Here is a 22,983-nt window from a genome sequence, read left to right as displayed (position 1 = left end):
TTGAATTATTTGATTTTTATTACATATTGCTATTATACAAATATACATTGGAATATACAAAATCATAGGATATTTGAACAGTGTTATTAGATCCTACATCATTCATGGACATATTCTATATGAGATAACATCATTGGCTTGACCTCGAAAAACACTTTGAATTATATTATAAACATCATGAAAAGAAATGCAGTGAGCATTTTTCCATTGAATAGACGTTTAAAAGACGTCTACGCCCAACGTTGAAAAGACGTTCAGAATTGGTTGAAAAGTGAACGTTTTTTCGCGGACTATTTGTAGACGTTGATTCACGCTTAGACCAGATTTAAACGTGATTTGTAATACTATAATTTTTCGTCCTCTACATTGTGCTAATAATATATCATGATATAGAGGCTTACTAAGAAACCACATCCACATTTATCAGTTGAAAGCCAGTATTGGACATCACGTTGATATCTGGTCTAAACGTGAACGTTGAATCAACGTCTTCAAATAGTCGGCTAAAAAACTTTCACTTTTCAACGTGATTTAACCGTGATTTCAACGTCACCGTGTTTTAACCGTCAAAATGGTCTCAGATCAATATGTAGCAACTAAATACTTAATGTTAGTAACACATCAACAGTTTCCACTTACAGGACAAAAGACCAAGTGACAGGCAACAGTTCATTTGTATTTATTAAAGCACAATATGAATATAAACAATGTTCTTTATATAAAACCATAATCTCCTTTTCCGTCTTTAAATGTCGTTTTCAAAGCCACACAGGAGCCGGTTTCAGGAGATCTGCCATATTTTCAAGCTGGACATCTGTAAATAAAACAAGTATTAGAAAAACATATTGACTTTTAGACCAGTTTTGAAGGTCTCTTCACCGGAGACCACAGACGTATTTTAAACGTGTCTTCAACGGAACGATGCTGACCTGGATATTACACAGTATATTGTTTATATTGTTTGTATATTGCCATAACCCAAACAACAATGTTTTGACCATGATCGTATTAGTACAGTACAGTACGTTACTCACCACGTCCTCATTTAAACTGTGTACAGCCCCACTCGCTGTCCGCCGTGTATTTTACATGTGAAATGTCCTAAATACTCTATTTTATTACGTTGGGCAACTGGGACAGTCCACAAATAAAGTGTCTCCAACATTAACTAACACACATGTCTATGTTTACTGTTCGTAACATGCTAACGCTACATGCTAACACTACAAGCTAGCAGCCTCGCCCGCATGGTGAGCATAACATGATATTAGTGGTATGGTAATGTTATTTCGGTTTGCAATACTGAAATAAAGTAGTTCAAGTACTTACAGAGTATGTCGTTAGCGTGAAGCCTCGTTTATTCCGTCAGCTCGTTCACTTCCCTCATCAACTAGAGCTAGCTAGCTCAAACCTGCCGTCTTTCCATCCATCTCTAAAAATGCAGAGTCTGTGCGCATGCGTATTCCAGCAGTAAACACAGAGGTTGTATTTTACGTCAACATACAGACATAATGTGCTCTGCTCTCATTATGATGTCCTGGGAGCTTCTTGTTGACAGCACACAGTCTATAGTTCCATATTTACGACGTTTTATATGAGACATTGAATGCGTTGAAATAACGTCTTCGTGTAGACCACATTTCACCGGCCAGCGTAATATGATTTTGGAGAAATACGTTTAAAGTAACCAAAATCGCGTCTCTTTCAACCTACAACTTAACAAACCATCAATATTTTAAAACAAATTGGTGTTTTGTGACACGTTGATATTGTAACCGTAATTTAGCCGGTTCAAATGACGGTTAAAATACGTCTAAGACGTTCAGACCCCAAATCAACGCTTTTTCAACCAGAAATCAACGTTGAAATCCGGGTTAGTGCTCACTGGGAGCAGTTCACGTCACCACACCGGATCGTTCAGGTTTGAACCGTCCACACGGAGGCTGTTCCCGCTCCCCGCTTTTGGTAGTCGGGACATCGGGGCCGAAATAGTCGCGACTCTTTTGGTAATGTCTGCGGTGCGTGCAAGTCCTTTAGAGGGGAAAGCAACACGCACATAACAGCGCGTTAAAATGTCACAGGGGGTGCAAAGGATGCGATAAGACGGTGAAATGATGTAATGACTGCTATTGAAAACAAAGTTTTTGCACGCGTTCTGTCACGTAGACTTGACACATCCTAGAAAACTGTTAAAGAAAATGGGATGAATGAAGAGGAATTTTCTTCATCCTCAGTATCCACTGTTTCCTATTCGTGGTCACTGGGAGGGTCTGCGTCATGCCTCACGCTGATTGGTCTGACAGTGGGCCTACTATGCCAAGCCCACAGCTCAAGTTTGTATAAAGGCACGAAATATCAAAGAGTAAAGTGAATAAGGAAGTTTGGGATAAGTGATACTCGGTACAGTTTGTTATCCTGCCATCTATCTGATACTGGTAAATTGAAGCAAACTTAAAATATCATCTTTGTACCTTTTATTTATTTATTTTTGTGAATGATCTTTGAAAACATTGATGTTTTGAATTATTTAGCCCTTGTCTCTTGAGAAACCATTTCTCTGCTGGTCTGTTCCACAGTGATGATGAAGACCCAGCAGTCTCTTCATGTGGCCACTCCAGTGAGGCAGAGCCTTGCCCTGACTAAAGTAGCTGGGACCTCTGTTTACCTCAAGTTGGATTCATCTCAGCCTACCGGCTCCTTTAAGATCAGGGGCATCGGACACCTCTGCAAAACTGTGAGTAATTCTCCTCTGCTCTGGTGTGAAGTGTGTTGTCCTGTTGTGTGGCTGAGATGCTTAGCATAGATCCATATGAACCAGTATGAACCCGTTTTCAGCTCCAGTCTGAACACTGGGACGATGTATTGGTTCCCTTTCTGACTGTAATGTTGTTTTTTCTTGTAGTGGGCTGAGCGAGGATGTGAGCGGTTTGTCTGCTGTTCAGGTAATAACTAAAGAAAAATTAATGAATGAACTGTCCATGCCTCTGTTGGTGTTTTTTGGTGTGTAATCTTTGGCACTTTTGGCCCCAACAGGAGGAAACGCTGGTATGGCAGCAGCTTATTCTGCCCGTCAGCTCGGGGTACCTGCAACCATAGTAGTTCCAAGTGTTACACCAAACCCAACAGTGGAGAGGCTGAAGGACGAAGGCGCCACTGTGGTTATCCACGGCAAGGTTAGTTAATGTCATGGATTGTTTTATTTACATCAATCACACTCTATTTTAAGCATAAATAGATACATGTATTGTTGGATTCTTGCAAAATTGTGTGCGCAGTTATTATAATTTTCTTATTTCTTGTCACCGAATTGTCACATTTAGAACAGACTGAGAAGGCAAAATGATTCATGCAATGAAATGAAGTTGTATCTCGTCTCTTTCAGGCTCTAAATGAAAGCATTGAATACGGACAGCAGCTTGTGGCAAATAACCCCAGCTGGATATTCATCTCTCCCTTTGATGATCCCCTCATCTGGTGAGACGATCTCTGCACATCTGTCCTTCAGGGATTGTGACAGCATGTACACAACTATATGCACTGTGCAGAAATTCTCGCATAGTAATCTCTCTGACGTAAGGAGATAAGAGACGAAGAGATGATAAGACAGATTCTTCTCTTTTCTCTACAAATGAAATTGTTTTAAGATGTGCAACTGACTGATAGTAACGCCTGTCTTGTCATGCGGTGTCATTCATGCGGGGTTGCAGGGGCTGGATGAGGTGTTATGTCAGATGCATGGTATCTTATCACGGTGCTAACTTTGAGGGACTGTCAGATAATGTAGTTACCCCACGTCACAGACCGTAAATTACCAACACCACTAAGGGCTACTATTGACATGATCAGCATTTTACAGCGCACCTGCATTCAAGGAAGAATTATTAAAGAGAAATAAATCAGACTGTTTCCTTCTTCACATTACACTACAATCAAACTGAATTCAAAGGAACTGACAGGGTTGGGTTGTGTTTGTGTGTTGCAGGGAAGGCCACACGTCTCTGGTGAAGGAGCTGGAGCAAGACCTACAGGAGAAGCCGGGAGCGATAGTGCTGTCGGTGGGAGGCGGAGGCCTGCTGAACGGAGTGGTGGAGGGACTGCGTCGTGCTGACTGGGCTGACGTGCCCATTGTAGCCATGGAAACCATGGGAGCACATAGCCTCAATGCAGCAATGAAGGCTGGGGAGCTGGTCACTTTACCTGAAATCACCAGGTAAGATCTACTCATGGATATTGTATTCAAATAATAACATTTTCCTCGCGTAGTTCCTCTTTGTGTGTCAAAGACTAACCCTTCTTTTTGCTCTCTAGTGTTGCAACCACTCTAGGCCTGACGAGGGTGTCCTCACAGACTTTTAAACTGGTGGGCGAGCACAAAGTCTTTTCAGAATTAGTCACAGACCAGGAGGCTGTAAAAGCTGTGGAGCGCTTCGTAGGTGAGTGCAACCTGCACCTGAACAGATGCACAGCAGATCTAAAATGGCACCAATCAGCTGTGAGACTGACCTCTCCTGGTATCTCTATTTTCTGCAGATGATGAGAAGATCCTGGTGGAGCCTGCCTGTGGTGCTGCCCTGGCAGCTGTGTACAGTAACATTATCAAAAGGCTGCAGGATGAGGGCAAGCTGGCTCAGCGCCTGGGCCCAGTGGTCATTGTGGTGTGCGGCGGCAACAACATCAGCATGGAGGAGCTAAGGAGGCTGAAAAAACAGCTCGGTGTTATCTAGCGTGGCCGACTACCTCGAGTCCTCCTGACCTTTCCTCCATTCCTCCATCAGCTGGTCTCAATCCACAAAGCCCAATATCCATGTGCTCTATAGACCAAATCATTCCAGACTGAGAGACTATCCTGAGCACTGAGACTGAGACAAATGTGAGAGTGTGAGAGCTCTGATGCTGCTCTGGTATAGAGGTAGTTTTTGACCGGAGAAACCTTTCAGAAAAACTGCAACGTACTGACAAATTTAGGTTGCATTTCTATTTGTATTTAGTGTGCTTGTGTGTTGTTCTGCTTTTGTACATTGAAATATATTTAAAAAATGAATAAATTATATTTCTGAATATTGTGTCCCAAATCATTTTCCTGCCTTGACAAAGTTCTTATTCCTGACTGCAGATATGTGAAATACACATCAAACCTCTTCTTCACAACATGACCAAAAGCAAATGGACTTTTTAAAATGTGCTTTCTATACGGGAGCTAAAAGATAAGTAGGAGAGGCCGATATTAGCTTATTGCAGGTATATTGTAGCGGTGTATGTCGGCCGATAAAAGACTGCTTGTGCAAAAACTAAGTCTGACGTAGTTAAAAACAGTGTCACAATTGTTTAGTCCTGCTTAGTATGTGACTTGGTCACAATTCTAAAAAATCGAAGGGATCTAATTCAAGATTGTTTGCTTATGTCATGTAAAAAAAACACTGTTGGCCGATATGTCATCGGTATTTAAAAATACATTATCAGTCACGCTGTTATATACACTGTATATCTCTGATGACTAGAATGTCATATCAAGTGTTTAATGAATGGATCATTCTCCAAATAGATTTTGGAAATCATAAATTACACTCTTCAAAACATGAATCCAAAAGAAAACCAAAGTACTTTAGTATTTAAAATGTGTATACTGTATGTCTACATGTTGCGTTTGCTCTGTAAACCACTGACAGGGATGTTTAAACAGTGCGAGCGCAGTGCATTGGGGCCACAGCTTAATTACAATCTCAGCCATACCATGAAACTATTCATTGTATGACAATTCATGAATAGCGCTGGTCTCAGTAGCTTACTTTCCAATTAACTTCCCCTCTCCTCAGTGAGTGCTTTGGCAGGCACGATGCATACAGAACTACATTCTGAAGCAGCTTTGATCCCTCATGAATGAATGAGTATATCATAAAGTTTTGAATTTGACCAGTAACTTTCAAAAATGAATCACCCTAGAATGAGGTATTCAGTAGACAGCATTGTATTCCAGAGCCAGGTCAAGTGGCCTCACTGGCTTGCAGACAGAAGCGGTTACTGGGTCAGTCACATGTTGCATGACCACCGCAGACATAGTCACGCCTTGTGACTACGCTGAACGTCACAGCATTCTATTGGCTGGATTTTTAGGGATGTGGCACTTTTCCTGGCCACTCATTGGTCTGACGATCATTAAAAAAGGGTGGTGGGTTCCTTTATGTCACAGAGCGAGACAGCTGTTCCTTTGAAACCATCAAGTCTACACGCTGGAGACATTCCTAGAATTCCTCTTGGGTAACCTCATATACTTGGTATTAAAACTAGACATTTTCCATCAAGATATTAGGGGAACTCGACCCATAGATGCTTTTTTTGTTAAATGATTATCTGACAGATCACAGTTCTAAGTGACACATCAGTGGCTCTTTAATAACAGCTCAGCTGAAGAGCTATACACATTATACGTATCTCCTATCAACTGGTTTGCAGCGGAAATATCTGACCTATTTTTACAGAATTTTAGCTGATGAAACATTGCGTCAATAGTTGTAGATGGTTCCCTTTGGATATAGCATATAATGGAGCTGGAAGGACAGTTTGAGTCGGTGGGGAGCATGACTGGAGATCCAGCTAGAACTGGCCTGGCCCAGCACTCGCTGCTTTCAAAAGGTGTCTGGTGACAGAACCAGGGTTGGTCGCAAGGGGTCCTTACATAAAAGGCATGTCCTAAAGGAGACAAAGCACGTCTCACAGTCATCATGACCAACAGCCATTGTCTGTGCACACGTGTCTGCTACACACAGACATGTCTGCTACACACCACGTCAACGCTGTTCAGTAAAGTATGCAAATGACCCATTTTGGGAGGATTTTGCAGTAGAAAACATCCATTCATGACGCATGTTTTCCCCAACTTCGGATGTTTATCTGAGCAATGCCTTAAAGAAAAATTAACTGTGACAAGATGTACTGGGTCAATATATAAAATACATAAAGAAATGGAAAATGGAATTTGTACATGAAGACATTTTTTTTTATTGTGACACAGAAATCTCAAATGCCATCTGATTCTTTACATCTGTATAATCCATATTAGATATGTTAAGTTTCTGATGAGCAGAGGTAAGACAGTAAAAGTTAAGTTAATGCAACCATAAATAATTGTAATAAATATCAAGTAAATGTACAGCACACATTTTATCGCAACACCTCTTTGTATGGATATGTCCTTTTTATAACCTTATCTACCGCCCCGGAGGAGGAGGCAGTAGAGGAGAGAGCGTCCCCGTTAGCAGCGGTGTATCACCCTTTAAAAGAACTCAACCAAAACGAAAACTTGCAAGCAATTCAATAATCCAATATGAGCCAAATGTTTTTCAGTTCTATCCAAGTAAAGTGGTGATTTTACTCCTACAAGAAAACATGTTTCACCATGAGTAGAAGAAATTGAATCCATCTGAGTACAAGACAAAAGGTGATTAGATTACTGGTTTTTTTCCAAAATTCATAAAAAATAACACAACAAACTGGATATCCAACAGACATTGCCTAGTTTGCTCATTTTAGAATATTTTCTTGGAAGAGTAGTGCAAACCAAAACCAAAAATGATAAGGTGAAGTGAATTAGCAATTAATAAAAACTGCCATCAAACATAACGTCAGTCTATTTACATTTTTTTCCCCCCGGATTGTAACCAACAGAAAAACAGCAAAACACCTGTTGTTCTTTCAATAAAGAAAATTATGAAAACGCAGAACTCAGGATAATCCGCCGCCCCTCCCCCAGTCTATGTGTGTAGATCGTGTATGTTGGGGAGCGAGGGGGGGGGTTGCACATTCAGTAGCAGTAGCACACAAACCATGTAGGAGAGCAGCTCTTGAGAATATCATCTCAGGAACACAGGATTTCACAAACCTGAAACGCAAGCATATCAGAGCCAGCAGACCTCTCTCCTATCGCTCAATCTACCCGACCCAACATGCCGCCAAAGCTACTCGAAAAATCAAAGAGCAATTTCATAAACTAATAGATTAATATGACTTTTTACACGACTTAAATACCCTCTCTTCAGAGACTTGGATAAAATGTATTCAGTTTATATAGGCATAAGTTAGTTTGTCCATTAGCAGTTCATATTTTTTTAAACAGGCAGTAAACTACATAATATCCTGTACAGCACTTGTTCACATCTTGTGCCTGCTCATAGCTGACATGGTCAAAAATAGGTAGCGTCTCACATTTCTTTTTTTTCTGGTAGTAGTCGTACCTGCGTCTCAAACGTCAGATGATTCTCTGGACATCACGGGTTTCTCTTCACACACATCCAGCATAACCCTCTGGAGAGAGGCTCCTACAGCGAAGGCCCCCGCAGAGGGGAGACAGAGGGAGGCAGCTAGGGTAAGCATTAGGAGGGATACAGTTGGTTTGTTGCCTTCACAGCAATGCAAAGTTCCGCAACTCATAGTTTTTGCTGAAACCGTGCTTTCAATACTAAAATGTTATCAGAAAGAGGATTCAGCCGTCTTGAATTAAATTTGCAACTGTAAAGTGCTGATCTGAAGTCATCCTATTTAGTTGTTAAATTCACAGAACTTGTTAAACCCTCTGTTAAAGGTGGGGGAAGGGAAAGGCAAACAGAAAAAAAAAAGCGCGTCACAGTTGTTTCACTTCAATGCCATCCTAAAAACTCAGTGCAACCAGAACAGACACGTGTTAACAGTGTCAGATTATCTTCCCTGAATTCTTCACAAAAATGCGTCAAACATATCATGAAATGTAGTATTTGTGTAAACTGCAAAAAAGAAAAAAAAAAGAAAAGCGGGGGTAAACATGCAAAGCAATAATAGCCACCCAGAAAAAAAATGAAATAAAATGTGTGATTTTGTTGAAGCAGCAGAGCGTAAAGAGCTGTATACGCTTGGGAACATGGGGTTGTCGAGTCTTCTAACCGCTGAGAGGGTCCTCGCGGTAGTGGATGGCGTATCGCAGTTTCTCCAGCATCACTTCCAAAGATGTGTACTGGGGCAGTTTCACCATGAACATACAGGTCTCCACGCGGATGTAGCGCGAATCTGGCTGACCTGGAGAGAAGAGAAACAGGAAGGTGCATCACAACAAAACCACCTACGACTTCTATTGCATAATGAGTCTTGTTACGTATGTTTACTACTGGAGTTTTACATGAAACTGAAGGAGGGACAATGAGTTGCTGAGTAGCAAGTGTTCACGATTTATGTGCTGATAAAAGCGAGTGTCAACATATCTTATCTGTAGTAAACCTGAGTAGACAGTTTGTGTTTAGCCTGCCATCTAAATAGTGACAAAGGAAACTAGGACAGATCCCAATTCTGTGAGAGATGAGAAGTTCAAACATGTGAAACAGTATCCCCTCCTGCATGGAACAGCTTTACATGTCCATTATACAAATCTATTCATTTAAAAACACAAGATATGACAAACGACATGTTCAAAGTCTGTCTGCGGTTACAGGACGAGGTGCTTTGATAATCACTATCAGCAGTTTCTGCACTAAGAAGAACATCACCAGAGACAGCAGCCCTTCTGTCCAATCACGGCCCTGTTAAAGCCTTGTTAGCCATTACCTGCAGCTCCATCAGGGGGGGCGATCTTCATGGGGTAAGGGGGGACATGGGCGGTGTCTGGCCCCCCATCCTTGCAGGGGCAGGTGAACGGTATTCGCTCCTGGTTGCAGGCAAACTTAATGAACTTGCAGAGCTCTTCTTGAGTGAACATCTCCAAGGCGATCCAGAAGAACTCGATGTGCTGGTCGGTCTCCATCAGACCCACCTGATACATGGTGTGAGCCTACAGAGGGACGCAGCGGGGAATACTCCGATTACATTCTATCAATACTAACCTGTCAGAAAAGAAGGTGTTTCTCATGTAAAACCATATCTATTAGCGATTGGCTCACAACAGGTTTGCATTATATGTTTATACAGATTTCAACAGGCACTTTCACACAAACATACCTTAAGGAACTCCAGGTTGATGTAAGGCAAGCCGCAGGTGCGCAGCTCCATCTCCAGGGGGCTGAGCATGGTGAGCAGCTGCAGGGGAATGATTGAACCGAGCCCTGCGCGCACCGCCGTCATACACTCTTTGTTCTGCAGCTCCCTCAGACGAAGACTCCGCACCGCCCGCGCGTACATATCCTTATTCTCCCAGCTTAACACACACAAACAAGCACACAATGTAGAAAAGATGAAGACTTCAGGCTATTGATATCTAGGTCTTACTGATAACTAAGTTGATCGAGTTAAGTTTATAGGTAACGTTTCCTGTACCCGACGGTGAGGCTGCGACCACCCTGACAAAGCTCCACCTCATCACCCAACATAGTGACATAGGTGAAGGTGCAGCAGGGCCGGCTGGGAGAGTCGGGGCTTTCTCCTGAATGGTGTAGGGAGGAGATCTCAGCGCACAGGGCCTCCAGCTCCTCCTCATCACTCGTCTGCAGGGTCAGAAAGCAAACATCTCGTTAAGGTCAATAGAATAATGGTATTAGAAGGAAACAACATGATGTATACACAACTGGTCCCTTTACATTTTCAAACTTTTTGACGTAGTTGTAGGTCAGCACATCAGCTTCCTGCAGGTCCTGCTCTGGGTCGAGGGACTCGCCCACCAGAACCTTCCAAAAAGAGCCCAGGAGGTCCAAAGGAAGTGGCACATCAGCACGGACGGCTATGCCAAGAAGCTGACCGAAGAAGTGCAACAGCTGTTCTTCTGCATAGCTGATAGGGCAGGGCGTCAGGATGTACTTCCCCTGAGAACACCAACAAACAACAAAGATAAAGATTACATCGTTTATGATTCACTTTCTTGTGCTAGATATGAAGATAAAAAGAGTGATACTGAAAGACATGCTGAAAACATGTCAGATCCTGAAAACCCTTACCTTGTTACGGTTGGCTGCAGCACTGGGGCAGAGGAGCAGCAGAGAGAGAGCAGAGCTCTGTAACTCCTTACACACCTGCCACAGGAAATGTCTGAAGGAGCCACCTGGAGAGACACATTCATCAAAGCTACAGTACGGTCTGAAAAAAAGACAAGACTGAAGAGCAGTACAAAAAAAAAAAAAGAAGATGCAAAGGAGAAATTCTAACTTGTGCCATGAACTTCCTCCCCAGTGAAGCGGATGTTGAAGGCATAGGTCGGGTCTCCTCCGCTGGCCAGTTTCACACAAAGCTGAGACGACGGCACGCAAGAAAGCTGGCGCGCTGCCTGGCATAAATATGTGTTCTCTGATGATCTGATCTCACCTGTAGAACAGATGAAAGAATGTTTGCAAAGATCCAATACAAGTGATATGAAATGGGAAACAAGAAACAAGAAAAGGGAATGCATACCTCCCACCATCTCTAGAGGGTCCAGTGTAATCTCTGGGGCAGCATGGTCAGCTGTCCGCTGTACTGTAGCATTCAGTACTCTGTTCATTACAGTCACCTTAGTGTCGTAGAAGATCAGACCTGTAACCAGTGGAGACGGCAGGTAGTGAGGGAGATTATACAGATTTTAACAAGGCAGGTTTGCTACATAGGTCAAAACACTTGGGCAATTACATCCCCTTGACCTGCGAGATCCTGCTCACCTTTGGCCTCACATAACAGCGCTGCAATGCAGTTTTGATAGGTCAGTGTCTGTCTCAGCTCCACTAGCGGCAGGAAGAAACTCTCCAGGGTGTTGTTGAGGGACTGCAGAAGAGCAAAGCGCAAGCGCATGCTCTCCACAGGTACATCTGAAAACACACACACGAGGTAAATGTACTAGATGACAAAACGAGTGTGACTTACAGAATGTAGCAAGAATGCATGTGCAACACTAGAGTTGACAGGACAACAACTGGATTTGGGCCGTTTTGTTCATCTTGTTGATACAGAGAGTAACAAACAAAGAGGTTTACTTACTGAGCAGGCTGGCCACACGAGGATCAGCAGTATCACCGGGGTCCAGGTAGACTTCATGGGGGTGTAGTCTGGCTGGTGTGATGGCCAGGTGACGGCAGAGCCTGTTGATGTACTGGACCAATGCCACGTCCATTTCCAAGCTCCACTTTCTGCAGGCCTTCTGGGCGTGACGAGTGTCTATACAGGTGCACCTGGTAAAGAGGACGGCTGCGGTTAAATAGAGACCTCCCGTAATGTCTATTCACTTAGCAATCTATCAGAGATGAACATATTCTGTGTTCAGGGCTAGCTTTCTTTTTTACAGAAATAGGCAAATGCTGCATTACACTTAGATAACTAGTGTGAAAATGACATCAATGTAATTTTTAATTGCATTAATTAATGAATTTCATTCTATGGTCGGAGATTTTGAAATGAATTAGAAGTAACCTGTTTCTTTAAAGAGGGCACATTTCATAACAACACAACCTGTTGGGTTCCCGGAGAGCTTGTTGACGTTACAGCATTCAGAGGGCTGCTTATTGGGTATGACATTCTCCAGGCTCACCTTTCAAAATGGAGGTCATAACCACAAGCCAAAATTGCCCTCCAGACGCTACGGATGTCCTGCTTGGCACGGTCAACAGCAAATTTATGGAAGCCTTCCAGTGTCAGGTACTTCTCCTCTGGAACTTAAGAAGACAAAGCGGTGTGTGAGGCAGCTTGGTTTCCAAACAGGACTCACATTTACTTTTGTACGGTAGTAGAGCATCACAGCAGGGATACCAAGATACCTGTCATTTCTAGTTACAGTCTACATTATTCAACCGCCAAATTAGGTTTATTGGCAAAATGTACAAACTTTCAGCTGTTTTCAATAAACAACTCAAACAAGGACAATTTAAATAGCTCAACACAACTAATACTACTAAGTGGTTTCTCCTAATTCAACACAAAATACCACTTTTAATGACTACCGCAGTCCCAAAATGATTCAACCCCTTCATGACGAGCATCTTTAGTACTTAGTAGAGCACCCTTTTGCCAATAAACCTAATTTGCAATGGCGGTTGAATAATTTAGAGTGCAACTGTATATAAAACTAAGACAAAAGCAGAAATCTTTACTTTTCTGTCACTGGATTGATCAGTTAATTGACTAGTTTTCATTAATTCTTGAGAAACAAATTATTTGGTCTCTGTTAGAAACATTTTGTAAACACTACTTTCACCCCACTATCTATAACTGAAACATACGTATTCAGTGATGCGTGTTGTCAAAGTGTGTCTCATTACTGACAAACCTTCAACTTTCTTAGCAGGAGATTTTTCCACTTCCTTCTCATCAGGTCTGGATTTCTCTGGAGATTTGGGCTTCAGGACGGTCTTCTTTTCACTCAGAGCCGTCCTGGCAGAGTTAGGAGACAAATGTAATCTATAAATATTATCATTATCGCGTCAAAGAGGAAATGTACCTACACACGTGCTTGAAAACATATCACTCACCTGACACTGTGGAGCACAGACTTTTCCTTGGTGGGAGGTTTGGTGATGGGCCTCTTGGTGCTCACTACCTTGCCTTGGTGCTGTTCTTTTCCTGCTTTGCTGTATTTGTTCTTATTGGGCTTGGGAGTGCCATACTTTCTGAGAATCTGATAGAAACAAATCATATTGACACACACAAAGGTACATAACGTATAGTTGTAACAATTTACTTGTGGTGCTTGATGTCAGAGGGAAGCAGAGAAGAGTTTCAAAATGTTACACTTGAAAATAGACCGCAAAAAAAGGATCACAGGACGATTCAGCCTTTGAATTTTTGCTACCAATGTATTCTGTTATACCTGAGTCAGCTGGTCCTCAAGTACTTTCTTTGGATGCCTGACGTTGGTGAAGAAAGTATGCAGTAAGTTGCCAGGGGTCTGAGCATTGATCTGCTCCTTGCTGAGGTAAATGTCAGACACTTTCACTGGCTTGGCCGGTGTGAGGCTGAGCATCTGCTCCGAGTGCACGCAGCTCTTAAACACATCTGTGAGGACATCTCGTGCTCCGGCTACAAGCTTGTCACCTTGAAACATGGAGATTGATTGTTAAATATTGGGCAGATACTGGCAGAACTAATGTCACTGTGCAAAAACAGACAATATGGTAATCAAACACCAACCTCTGACGGACTTGTCCAAGAAGTAGTCTTCAAGGGCAGAGCTTCCCTGTGTGTCAAACAGGCTTTGGTTAACACTGGAGGCTGTGAGGATCTCCTCATTGGTCAACTCCATTAGTTCCTCTTCACCTTCAAGACTGGACAGGCCGATCAGGTCACTGCTGTTGAAAAGACTGGCACGGATTTTTTCCACTTTTGCCCGAGAACGAACCTGTGATTAACGAAAGAAAGACGAGCGTATTTCAACAACACAAAATCAAAACAGCTTAGATCTATAATGGGGCTTCTAATCAACTCACCTCAATGACAGCATAGCCCTTGATGGGCCTAGCCATGACTGCGTTGCTCTCAAGTGAGGTGACTGTGTGCATAGAGCCCCCATCTGACACGGACGGCGTTTCTGCACTGTCGAGTGGCTCCCCCAAGCTGCCCAAACTCCCCAGGCTTCCTGTACTGCACAACGAAGTATCTAGACTCTCCTGACTAGAGACGGTCTGAGGGTCTTGGGGGCCCTGCTGGGGGTATGAAACAGCCGAAGCTGCTGCAGCAGCAGCAGCAGCGGGAGTGAGAGGTGGAACGGCTAACAGCTCCTGATCGACAGAAAGTTCACTGGCGGTGAGGGACACTCCCTGAGAGGAGCTGCAGATCGAAGTCTGGCTGGTAGAAGCTGAAGCGCTGACGCTCATCGCTGGAGTCACACTGCTCGAGCTGTCGGGACTCTCAGGACCTCCGTTGTTGGGGAAGGGTCGCTCAGGTTCAGGGCCCGCTTTTCCATCCTGAGGGCTCGAAACACCAGCTCCGGCTTTGGGCTTCTTGGGCTCCTCTTCCTGCAGAGGAATGAAGACTTCATCTTTGAAGAGCCCTCCGTGTGCGTTGCAAGCCCTGCGGATAGCATTTCGAACCACGGCCTCTTCCAGGTGCGTGGGGATACCCGACAGCACCAGCAGTCGACTGTGGGCCGTGGGGCCCACCAGGGCTTGGCAGGCATCAGTCACTGCATCGCTGGTCACACTTAAGCCCTGCGGGTCTTTATTAGCAAGATGTCGAAGGATCATCAGGAGAGTGAGGCAGCGGTGGAACCACAGCATGTCCTCAGGTTTACTACCCGCCATGTTCAGCAGGGCACTGTCGCTCTCTGACAGCCGTGCACCTCCACTTCCCCGTTTCCCAGAGACTGCTGCCGCCACAGCCGCCGCTCTCTCGCGCTTCATCTTCACCTTCTTACGTTTGGATAGCAGACTGGGGCTCTGTGGCGTCTGGCCTGGGGACGATGACGAGGATGAAGAAGAGTCGCTAAGGTTAGGGGCGCTGGTGGAGGACAGGGGTCCCACTGAAGATCCACCAACATTGAGGGGAAGTGTCACCTCTGCCACAGCCAGACACACCTCCATCAGAGCGTGGAAGTAGGTGGAAAACCGGCTCTGCTCCGCCCCGAGAGCCAACGCGACACCTCCAGACGAAGACCCCCCTGCTCCGGCCCCTCCAGCGGTCCATCCCTGAGTCTCGCAGTCGTAGAGCTTTCGGAGTTCTGTCTGCAGGGCCATGAGCACTGCGAGGCAGGGGTTGAGCAGCAGAGCAATGGAGCTGGCGAGACCAGCGGGGCTCTTGCGCTGCTCCAAGTGGTGGATCTTCCGCAAAAGCTCAGCCAGCAAGTGAAAGACAAGTTCTTTTATGGAGGGAGCCAGATCAGTGGTCCAAAGCAAACCACCTAAAATCAAAGAAAACAGTGAAAGTTGTTGGAATCTACATTTAGGTTTGGCATTATTTATCTTGCAAGCTTTTAAAGTTGTTCTATAATTGATGGAACTAGTAGGGAATTGTCAAATAGAGTTTTAAAATGTAAGGCTCGTTAAAGTGTTGTCACAGCTGGTGGTCAACCTACCGAGTAGTTCTACCACCTGCAGCAGCACAGATGAGGGCACCGTGTCCAGCTCGTCCTCTGATCGCTCATTGCCCTCACCCAGCTTCCAAGTCAACAGCTGTTCAGCAAATGCCATGGCCAGAGGAAACTCCAGTGGCAAGGAGTGCAGCACCAATACAGCACCCGGAGGGGGCGACACCCCTAAAATCAAGACAATGGGATATTTAATCCTGTAATAGATGTATTATATGTTTAAGTTGAAGCAGCCTGTATGAATTCCCCTTTTTGGTTTCAGACACTCACCCAGCTTGATGTGCACCTTGTCAGTGGGTATGATAACAGAGGGGTATTGGTTGGTGGTGGGAGGGAGAGTAAGGCCTGTGTTGGTAGGTGAGGCATCTAGTGGATAGCACACCGCCTCCATCAGATTTAGCTGGCCATTTCTACGCACTTTGTGACCCAGGCCATACACCATGACTCGAGCCCATGGGGCCTTGTAAAGGCTGGAGCTAATGTAGCGGAAAACACAGGAGATAATTTAAAACATTTAACAGGAAATGGATGGTGAGAAATCCGAGTTAACCATGAATTGCTGAAGTTGAGCATTAGTGAGGAACTCACTCTTTGCGGCAGCCTAGCTGGCTCTCCTTGCACGATACGATCACAAACGCAGCGCCTGGAAAGCTGACATCCATGCTCACCTTTGACTCCGTCACAGGAAACTCCTCGGAAGTGAACTGCTCTGGTGCATTCTGTCAAAATGAACACAATTATATGAAAAGATTAGCATCTTTACAAACCGGGTAGGTATCCAGAGGCAAGTTTATTAAATCAGGCATTGATTGGCCGAGCTAACCTGTAGGAAGCAGCAGATCTGCTTCGTGAGCTCCAACAGGCTTTCCTCTCCTTGATGCAAGGCACGGGTGATGGCCACTGTCAGCCACTCCCGGATGGGCTGAACATTGCCCTGGTAGAACAGCTCTGAGGGAGAGCAGCTTTGGCCCTGGAGGTTGTGAAGCATCGACTGGGCCAGTAGGATAGAACTAGAACTAATAGTGCCATCTGCAGGAAGAACATCATCAGGGCAATCAGCACAGACACATTATTATTACACAGAGACCCAGTGATTCACAAGAAAGATGAATACTCACCAGGGAGGGGTGGAGCCAGCAGCTGATTGGACAGCAGCTGCAGGTGCTCTAAGGTGATGTCCCGTATAGCGGGTATGTGGAAGAGACGAGTGAAGGTGTGGGGATTCTTTGGGGCAAAGATGTTGAGCAAGGCCATACGGCAGTATAACCGAGCCAGCGCGCTCTCACAGCGAAGCAGTTCCCTGCAGCAAACCGGTAAAACAAACATTTAGTTTAGAGCACTGGTGCAGGATGTAATTATGTTATGCTCATTCCCATTAGGTTCATACATTACCTATGAATCTGAATGTTGCTACTGTCCAGTGAGACTAAGCCATTGGCCGCAGTCCGTCGAGATCCAGCAGGCGGGCGCTCCAGAATCTCAATAGGGTACCAATACCGCACAAGCACCCCCTCACTGCGCAGGTAGGTCTCCACCTGTACTAGCTCATTCACCTAGACACGTTGAAGACAAAGGCATATGTATATTTTTGGGGTTTTCATGTAAATCAAATGGATTTTGTGTATGGCACATGTGCACTCTCAGTGTCTGCAGGCATAGATTTGCTACAATTCTAGCAGTCACAGGAGACATGGGGAACCCTGTGTAGTTCAATGAGAGGTTGGTATCTCCAGGCTATTGAAAAGGTTCACTGATATGGTTGATACCAGGCAAGCCAAACAAATGCTTAACTGGGATATTTAACAACGTGGGCACTGGATAACAGACATGTACAATATGTGTTGTAAATATGGCTTTAAAGAAGATTTCTCTATGTTGCAGAAGAGAAGGTGTTTCATAGGTGCAAATATATCTGGGCAAACAAGTTTTGGAGTAAACTAAAGTTGCGTACTTATTGTGAAATAAATATGAATATTCTACTAAAAATGTTCTTTTTAATTTATTAAAGAAAAAATAAATCTATTTATACCCAAATAAGAGCTGTTTTTTTTTTTATGGTCGTTCATACTGAAAACTTCATCTTTTGTTTAGTGATATAAAGGATATGACTCAGATGATGGATATGAATCAGTAACTTCAACACAAAATGGTTGTATGAAAAGGGAGACATTTGAATTGGCTCCTTATTTAAGGAACTCATGGGAGCTGGAGAAGAGAATCTCTACCAGGTATTTATTTTTGTTTTTTTTGTTTTTGGTTTCCTGGGAAGGAAAACTGGTGTATTGTTTGATGTAAACGTGTCTTTCAATGCCATGAGGAATGGGCCACGAAATGACATGACGCATTAATAAAATTAAAATTATTCATTCATATATTCACACCAAACAAACCAGTTAGTTTATCAATACATTTCCAATAATGTCACATCAAGTGTTTGTACTTACAGAGTCCACATCAAGCACTACTCCATGCAAACTAAAGGTCTTCAGCATGCCCCGAATGGCAAACTTGGGCAGGGCTGTCCCTCCTGTAGTGCTGTTGGTGTTGTTACTGTCCGGAGAGCGGATGACCACAGTCAACCCTGTGTTGAGTAAGCACATTACTTAAACAAGCAGTTTTAATACAGTGCTTACTCACGATATACGCTGAAGCAAGCTCATTTGAACTTAAAGGTGTATAGGTATAGCAGTATAGGTGAATGGTACCTTTGCGAACTTTGTCAATAGTGAACTTGTTGGCCTCATCCTTGATATCCTCAATGGTAGGGAGGTAGAGGTCACGAGGAATGCCGCCATTCTCTTCATACAGGAACTCCACCGTCTGTCTTGCAATGTCAACCATGCCTGTTGTCAGTAGAATAGACCACAAAGAGAAACAGTGTCAAAGTTATCCTTGTTTAACTTATAATAACCACATATATTTCAAAGCTTACCGTAACATGAACAGAATATATGCACAGGCCCAGTATAGGTATGGCTTAGCCAATCTTCCATATAATACAATTTGACATCAAGCTTATGCTTCAAGCTCTTTAAGTAGGCTGCCAACTTTTGTCAATTAATTACATGTCAAATTTACCTTTTGCACTATTGTTACTTTACCGTGTTCTGATTTATCAAAGGACGATAGATTCTGAATTATATTTAAGACAGTGCCCTCCTCGTATATTCATGAGCTTACATGAATTATTAGCAATAAAGTAGAAAGCATTTTAACATTAGAAGAATGATTCTTAAAGTGGAGCAAACATGCAGAGGAGGTGCATAACCAGGACAATTGGATACTGACAGAAATGTAATATTTAATACATATATATTTCTGTGTTGCATTCATGATGAGATTCAAACATTAAAATGTCTTATGATTGATACCTGCTTTTTAACTAACCTGTACTAACCAGTCAAATCCTTGATCAAACGATGTTGGCAAAATGGGTTAAAGTGTTTTATGTTGTGGCAATTTGCCATGTGTTACACTGGACTTTTAAGTTATGATCTAAATGACTTTCTTCATTCTGTACCTAGCTGCAGAGCTCCTTTGATTTGGTCCAGGCCAGATTTTCTCTCAGCCTCGTTACGAAACCGCCTACGAATTGTAGGGAACACTTTGGTCTCCCAGGCCTTTACCAGCAAGGCATAGTGGTCCTCCTAGGATCAAACACAAATATAAAATAAACAACGAGTGGAAACTTCAAATTAATTTGTGTCCACTTAAGTGTGGATAAGAGGAGGATGTCCCACTCACTCTTGGGACATCATCGTCATCCTCGTCATCACTCTCATCATCTGCTATAGGAGGAGGATGAGGGTCAGGACCAGAGGTGACCAGGTTCTCAAAGCTCAGCTCAACTTTGTAATGACAGGACAGGTCGCTGTTGTACTCTGTACCAACAGGAAAGGACAAATGGAAAATGCAGGTTTAACAAACAATACAGAGAGATCGTATCGCTGTGGGCCCCACCTGTATCTGGGGTATAGTTATGCTCACTCATAGAGGTAAAGGACAAGCTTGAACTTTAGGAGGAGAAGGCTGAAATGAAGGCGATGAACATACGTTGCTGGGAATCTGTCACGGCTGCAATCCGACAAGGGGGTCCGTGAGAACCAGAGTCAGAGGTAACACTTGCACCTGCGTCATTATCACTGTCTGAGGCCATAGCAAAGGGGAGTGCCTCAAAATTAGCACTTATTTCCTCTGCAAGGTCGACACACAAGTCAGCCGCATTCCTGTGTGCTTGGCCTTCTGCGTATGCAAACGGCCGGCTTCCAAAGTTGGCCCGGATCTTTGAGTTCTACAAAACAATGGAAAGACGAATAGAAGATTAACGGCAATAACCCTGAGGGGAAATTATGTCACTGAAGCAGCAAAGAAAATGATTAAGCATAATACATATTAAATATTATAAGTGGCCAAATTACTGCTTAACAATATCAACAGAAACTCACCTTTTTCTGAATGTGCACCAGGGGCCACATTCCACCAGCCACATCCTCAAGGATGGGGCAGAGCCGCTGGCCACAGTAGGTAAAGTAGACCCTGCCTTTAGGGGCCTGACCAGGGGGAGGGGGAGTGCCCTCAGAACGCTCCCAGCCTATTCCAGCCACGTCGCCTGTGTTCATACAAACGTATGGTTACATTCTCAATAACAACAGGTAATGACATATTTTAAAATTAGATACAGCATGGGTTTAGGAAGCAACATCTGCTTGCACAATAGCTTCTTTTTTTTTTTTTTTTTAAAGGGCAGCCAGTTAAGATGCAATGCTTTAAGGAGTTTAGTTAAAATCCATAAGATACATTGCTGTATGGATTTCTCAGTTGACTACAACAAACAAAAGAGATGGTAGACTGTATATGAAGAAAAAGATATTTTGTCTCCTGTCTCACCAGGAAGTAGAGCCACATCCAGCCTGACACTCTTCCACTGCAGCAGACTGGAGCCGTTATAATGCACTGCCCTACCATTACTGACACACACACACACACACACACACAGACAGACAGACAGACAGACAGACAGGAGACGGACGCACAGAAAGGGAAAACCACAAAAGAGAAGAATCGCAGTCAGCACTCAAGTCAGAGACAGTGCAGTGGGAAGAGGATCTCAGTGAATATGCAGGCAAACGTACTTGTGAAACAGACATGTGCCGACAGGGTTGGTCCACGCTCCGTCCCTCTTCTCTGCCTCGGTGGCAAAACCAAAGGACACAATCGGGCCACTGTCCTCCTCGGAGTCTCCATAGGAGACTATTTCTATCTCCCAGTAAAAGGACGGGGCCTGCAGGGGCAAAGAGAAGAAAATGGAAGACTTTGGACAGGCTGCAGTATCAGTGCATGATTTTTTTTTATCTCACTACTAGAATAAACTGAGATGGCGTATATTAATGCATGTGCCCACCTGAATTGGCACAGGACAGGTGGCGTAGATGAAGGTGCCTCTGGGCAGGCCTCCTCCAGCACTTGGATCAGCCAAGAAGGTGACGGAGGTCAGACGGGATGAGAACATGCAGGCACGGACCGGAGGGAACACTCTGGATGGACACCAGGTGATCTCCTTGGGCTGATGAGACAAACATATCAAGAAGTTAATATTATGATAATAATAAACATTAGAAGAACAATAGGTCCTTTGCTCCGACTACGTCGGTGCTCGGGCCCTAAATATAAATCTGGTAAAAACTCCCACCTGGCGTCTGTCTGTCTGCAGTGGTGGAGGAGGAGGCCGAGCACAGTCCCGGTACAGCATTCTGACTCTTTCACATTGAGCCTCGACCATGCCGAGACGCTCCCCTGAAACAAGATGACAGAACTCAGTGAGAGACGTGTCACAGACCAAATACACTGTATTGTAAATGAAAGTTGTTGGCTGCTCAAATGATTTGTCATGCCAGTATGCATGCTCACCGGGGCTACATTCCTGGGCAACCAGGTTGAGAACTTCAACAGCAGCAGGACACTGCTGGATGAACTCCTCACAGAAGGAGCTATCCTCCAGGAGCTGCGCCATCACCAGACATGCCCTGAAAACCATTAAGAACTTGGTGATTTTTGTCCAATCTATGGTTTTGCAGTGAAACTGCCAGTCGATTTTTTAAATTTAATCACAGTTTCAAAGGGATTCAAGTTCCCACATTTTCAATACAGCACATTAAAACAACACAACTCTACTTTAAACAATCAATGAAAACAAGTTAAAACTGATGACGAACACAAGTGCTCATCTACACAGAAGTTCACTAACCTGGTTCTGATTTCAGCCAACAAGCGTACTGCAGCCATTACTGGGCTGGAGCCATCTCCTGTAGCTGGTAGAGAGGTGTGAATGGAGAGACTGCCCTCCTGTGGCAGAAGCATTGACTGCACTGCCTGTACCACCTTTTCTGTGATTGAGAGCTTGTAGAGGGGGAGAGCCTGTTGGGGAAGGGTAGAAAAGGAGTCTCAAGTGAGATTGAAGCAGATATTTACATAAAAATAAGGACTGTTGTGTTTTAATGCTGAAAATTGTACCTCAGATCTGGGTGTGCAGAGGCGTGATATCGGTACTGTCAGGATGTCTGAGGCTTGGCAAGCTCTCCGGTACTCGCAAGAAGGGAACTTCACAGTGGCGATGCCCTCCGGCTCATTGATGGACATAACTATGCCCACACTGCCCAGCACTCCTTTACCGACGACCTGCAGAGCAGAGGAATCACAGGAAATATGTTAACATTTTAAAGCTTTTGGGGGAAAATGTTCCAACATGTTAAATTGCTTTTTTCTGGGGCGAAAGTACAGCGTGTCCACCGATTCCTCTCCCTTCACTAACCTGGACTTCAGAGCCGATCTTAATAGTTTCTTTAAAGCCCCCAAGGGCACAAAGTGCAGCAACAGCTTGTCTGCCGATGGCCTGCAGCTTAGCCAGTTTCCTGCCACTGCTGCTCCCATTCTCCAGAATACTCTCCGCATACTTCCCCAGCTGAGGGATAAACATCAGGGCCCTGGACAGAACCTACCACACACCCCAATGGAGAAAGCATTAGGTCTAATAGAAACGGCATCATATAGAACCACATTCA

The 22,983-nt window shown here is 44.1% G+C and overlaps 2 protein-coding genes and 1 long non-coding RNA gene across 8 annotated transcripts in view; 1 reads left to right on the top strand and 2 right to left on the bottom strand.

Moving 5' to 3' along the window:
- LOC142964245 (uncharacterized) lies at nt 1-1,707 on the bottom strand. The gene is made up of 2 exons (XR_012957521.1): nt 1,330-1,707; nt 1-814 (listed from the first exon to the last, which is right to left on the bottom strand). It is a non-coding gene; the product is annotated as an uncharacterized LOC142964245 (long non-coding RNA).
- Nucleotides 1,708-2,581: 874 nt separating this feature from the next.
- Nucleotides 2,582-5,032, top strand: LOC142964469 (L-serine dehydratase/L-threonine deaminase-like). The gene is made up of 7 exons (XM_076104798.1): nt 2,582-2,734; nt 2,903-2,942; nt 3,034-3,173; nt 3,383-3,474; nt 3,983-4,210; nt 4,309-4,433; nt 4,531-5,032. Exons 1-7 carry the CDS (start codon nt 2,582-2,584, stop codon nt 4,722-4,724), a joined length of 972 nt encoding a protein of 323 aa, XP_075960913.1. The 3' UTR covers nt 4,725-5,032.
- A 1,940-nt stretch (nt 5,033-6,972) lies between these two features.
- hectd4 (HECT domain E3 ubiquitin protein ligase 4) overlaps nt 6,973-22,983 on the bottom strand; it is a 35,156-nt gene continuing 19,145 nt past the window's right edge. For 3 of the 6 annotated variants that reach the window (XM_076104251.1, XM_076104254.1, XM_076104252.1), the window contains exons 40-75: nt 22,734-22,916; nt 22,436-22,600; nt 22,170-22,339; nt 21,833-21,948; nt 21,615-21,718; nt 21,327-21,488; nt 21,058-21,206; nt 20,813-20,892; nt 20,371-20,534; nt 19,979-20,216; nt 19,670-19,806; nt 19,446-19,572; nt 18,631-18,768; nt 18,370-18,527; nt 17,318-17,478; nt 17,044-17,225; nt 16,749-16,954; nt 16,514-16,644; nt 16,196-16,401; nt 15,914-16,093; nt 14,331-15,739; nt 14,035-14,242; nt 13,715-13,938; nt 13,377-13,522; nt 13,175-13,278; nt 12,440-12,563; nt 11,893-12,083; nt 11,577-11,723; nt 11,335-11,454; nt 11,092-11,247; nt 10,884-10,987; nt 10,530-10,751; nt 10,270-10,436; nt 9,955-10,150; nt 9,565-9,787; nt 6,973-9,042 (exon numbers count right to left, since the gene is read on the bottom strand). In XM_076104251.1, coding sequence (XP_075960366.1) covers nt 8,906-9,042; nt 9,565-9,787; nt 9,955-10,150; nt 10,270-10,436; nt 10,530-10,751; nt 10,884-10,987; nt 11,092-11,247; nt 11,335-11,454; nt 11,577-11,723; nt 11,893-12,083; nt 12,440-12,563; nt 13,175-13,278; nt 13,377-13,522; nt 13,715-13,938; nt 14,035-14,242; nt 14,331-15,739; nt 15,914-16,093; nt 16,196-16,401; nt 16,514-16,644; nt 16,749-16,954; nt 17,044-17,225; nt 17,318-17,478; nt 18,370-18,527; nt 18,631-18,768; nt 19,446-19,572; nt 19,670-19,806; nt 19,979-20,216; nt 20,371-20,534; nt 20,813-20,892; nt 21,058-21,206; nt 21,327-21,488; nt 21,615-21,718; nt 21,833-21,948; nt 22,170-22,339; nt 22,436-22,600; nt 22,734-22,916 — 7,035 coding nt within the window. In that variant the 3' untranslated portion in view covers nt 6,973-8,905. The remainder of the gene's footprint in view (nt 9,043-9,564; nt 9,788-9,954; nt 10,151-10,269; nt 10,437-10,529; nt 10,752-10,883; nt 10,988-11,091; nt 11,248-11,334; nt 11,455-11,576; nt 11,724-11,892; nt 12,084-12,439; nt 12,564-13,174; nt 13,279-13,376; nt 13,523-13,714; nt 13,939-14,034; nt 14,243-14,330; nt 15,740-15,913; nt 16,094-16,195; nt 16,402-16,513; nt 16,645-16,748; nt 16,955-17,043; nt 17,226-17,317; nt 17,479-18,369; nt 18,528-18,630; nt 18,769-19,445; nt 19,573-19,669; nt 19,807-19,978; nt 20,217-20,370; nt 20,535-20,812; nt 20,893-21,057; nt 21,207-21,326; nt 21,489-21,614; nt 21,719-21,832; nt 21,949-22,169; nt 22,340-22,435; nt 22,601-22,733; nt 22,917-22,983) is intronic. The other 3 variants (XM_076104253.1, XM_076104255.1, XM_076104256.1) reach the window with 1 other exon arrangement.

Source organism: Anarhichas minor, unplaced genomic scaffold (assembly GCF_050575085.1).
Source record: "Anarhichas minor isolate MPS153535 unplaced genomic scaffold, ASM5057508v1 ptg000030l, whole genome shotgun sequence".
Classification (NCBI taxonomy): domain Eukaryota; kingdom Metazoa; phylum Chordata; class Actinopteri; order Perciformes; family Anarhichadidae; genus Anarhichas; species Anarhichas minor.
Note: the sequence above shows the minus strand (reverse complement) of the source record. Positions and strands in the feature narration are given on the sequence as shown.

What these genes read in the sequence shown, in the direction of transcription:
- LOC142964469 (XM_076104798.1), top strand. Translation starts at nt 2,582, where the DNA reads ATGAAGACCCAGCAGTCTCTTCATGTGGCCACTCCAGTGAGGCAGAGC. An exon ending in CTGTGGTTATCCACGGCAAG is followed by an intron (nt 3,174 to 3,382) that starts GTTAGTTAATGT and finishes CGTCTCTTTCAG; the next exon opens with GCTCTAAATGAAAGCATTGA. An exon ending in TTTGATGATCCCCTCATCTG is followed by an intron (nt 3,475 to 3,982) that starts GTGAGACGATCT and finishes TGTGTGTTGCAG; the next exon opens with GGAAGGCCACACGTCTCTGG.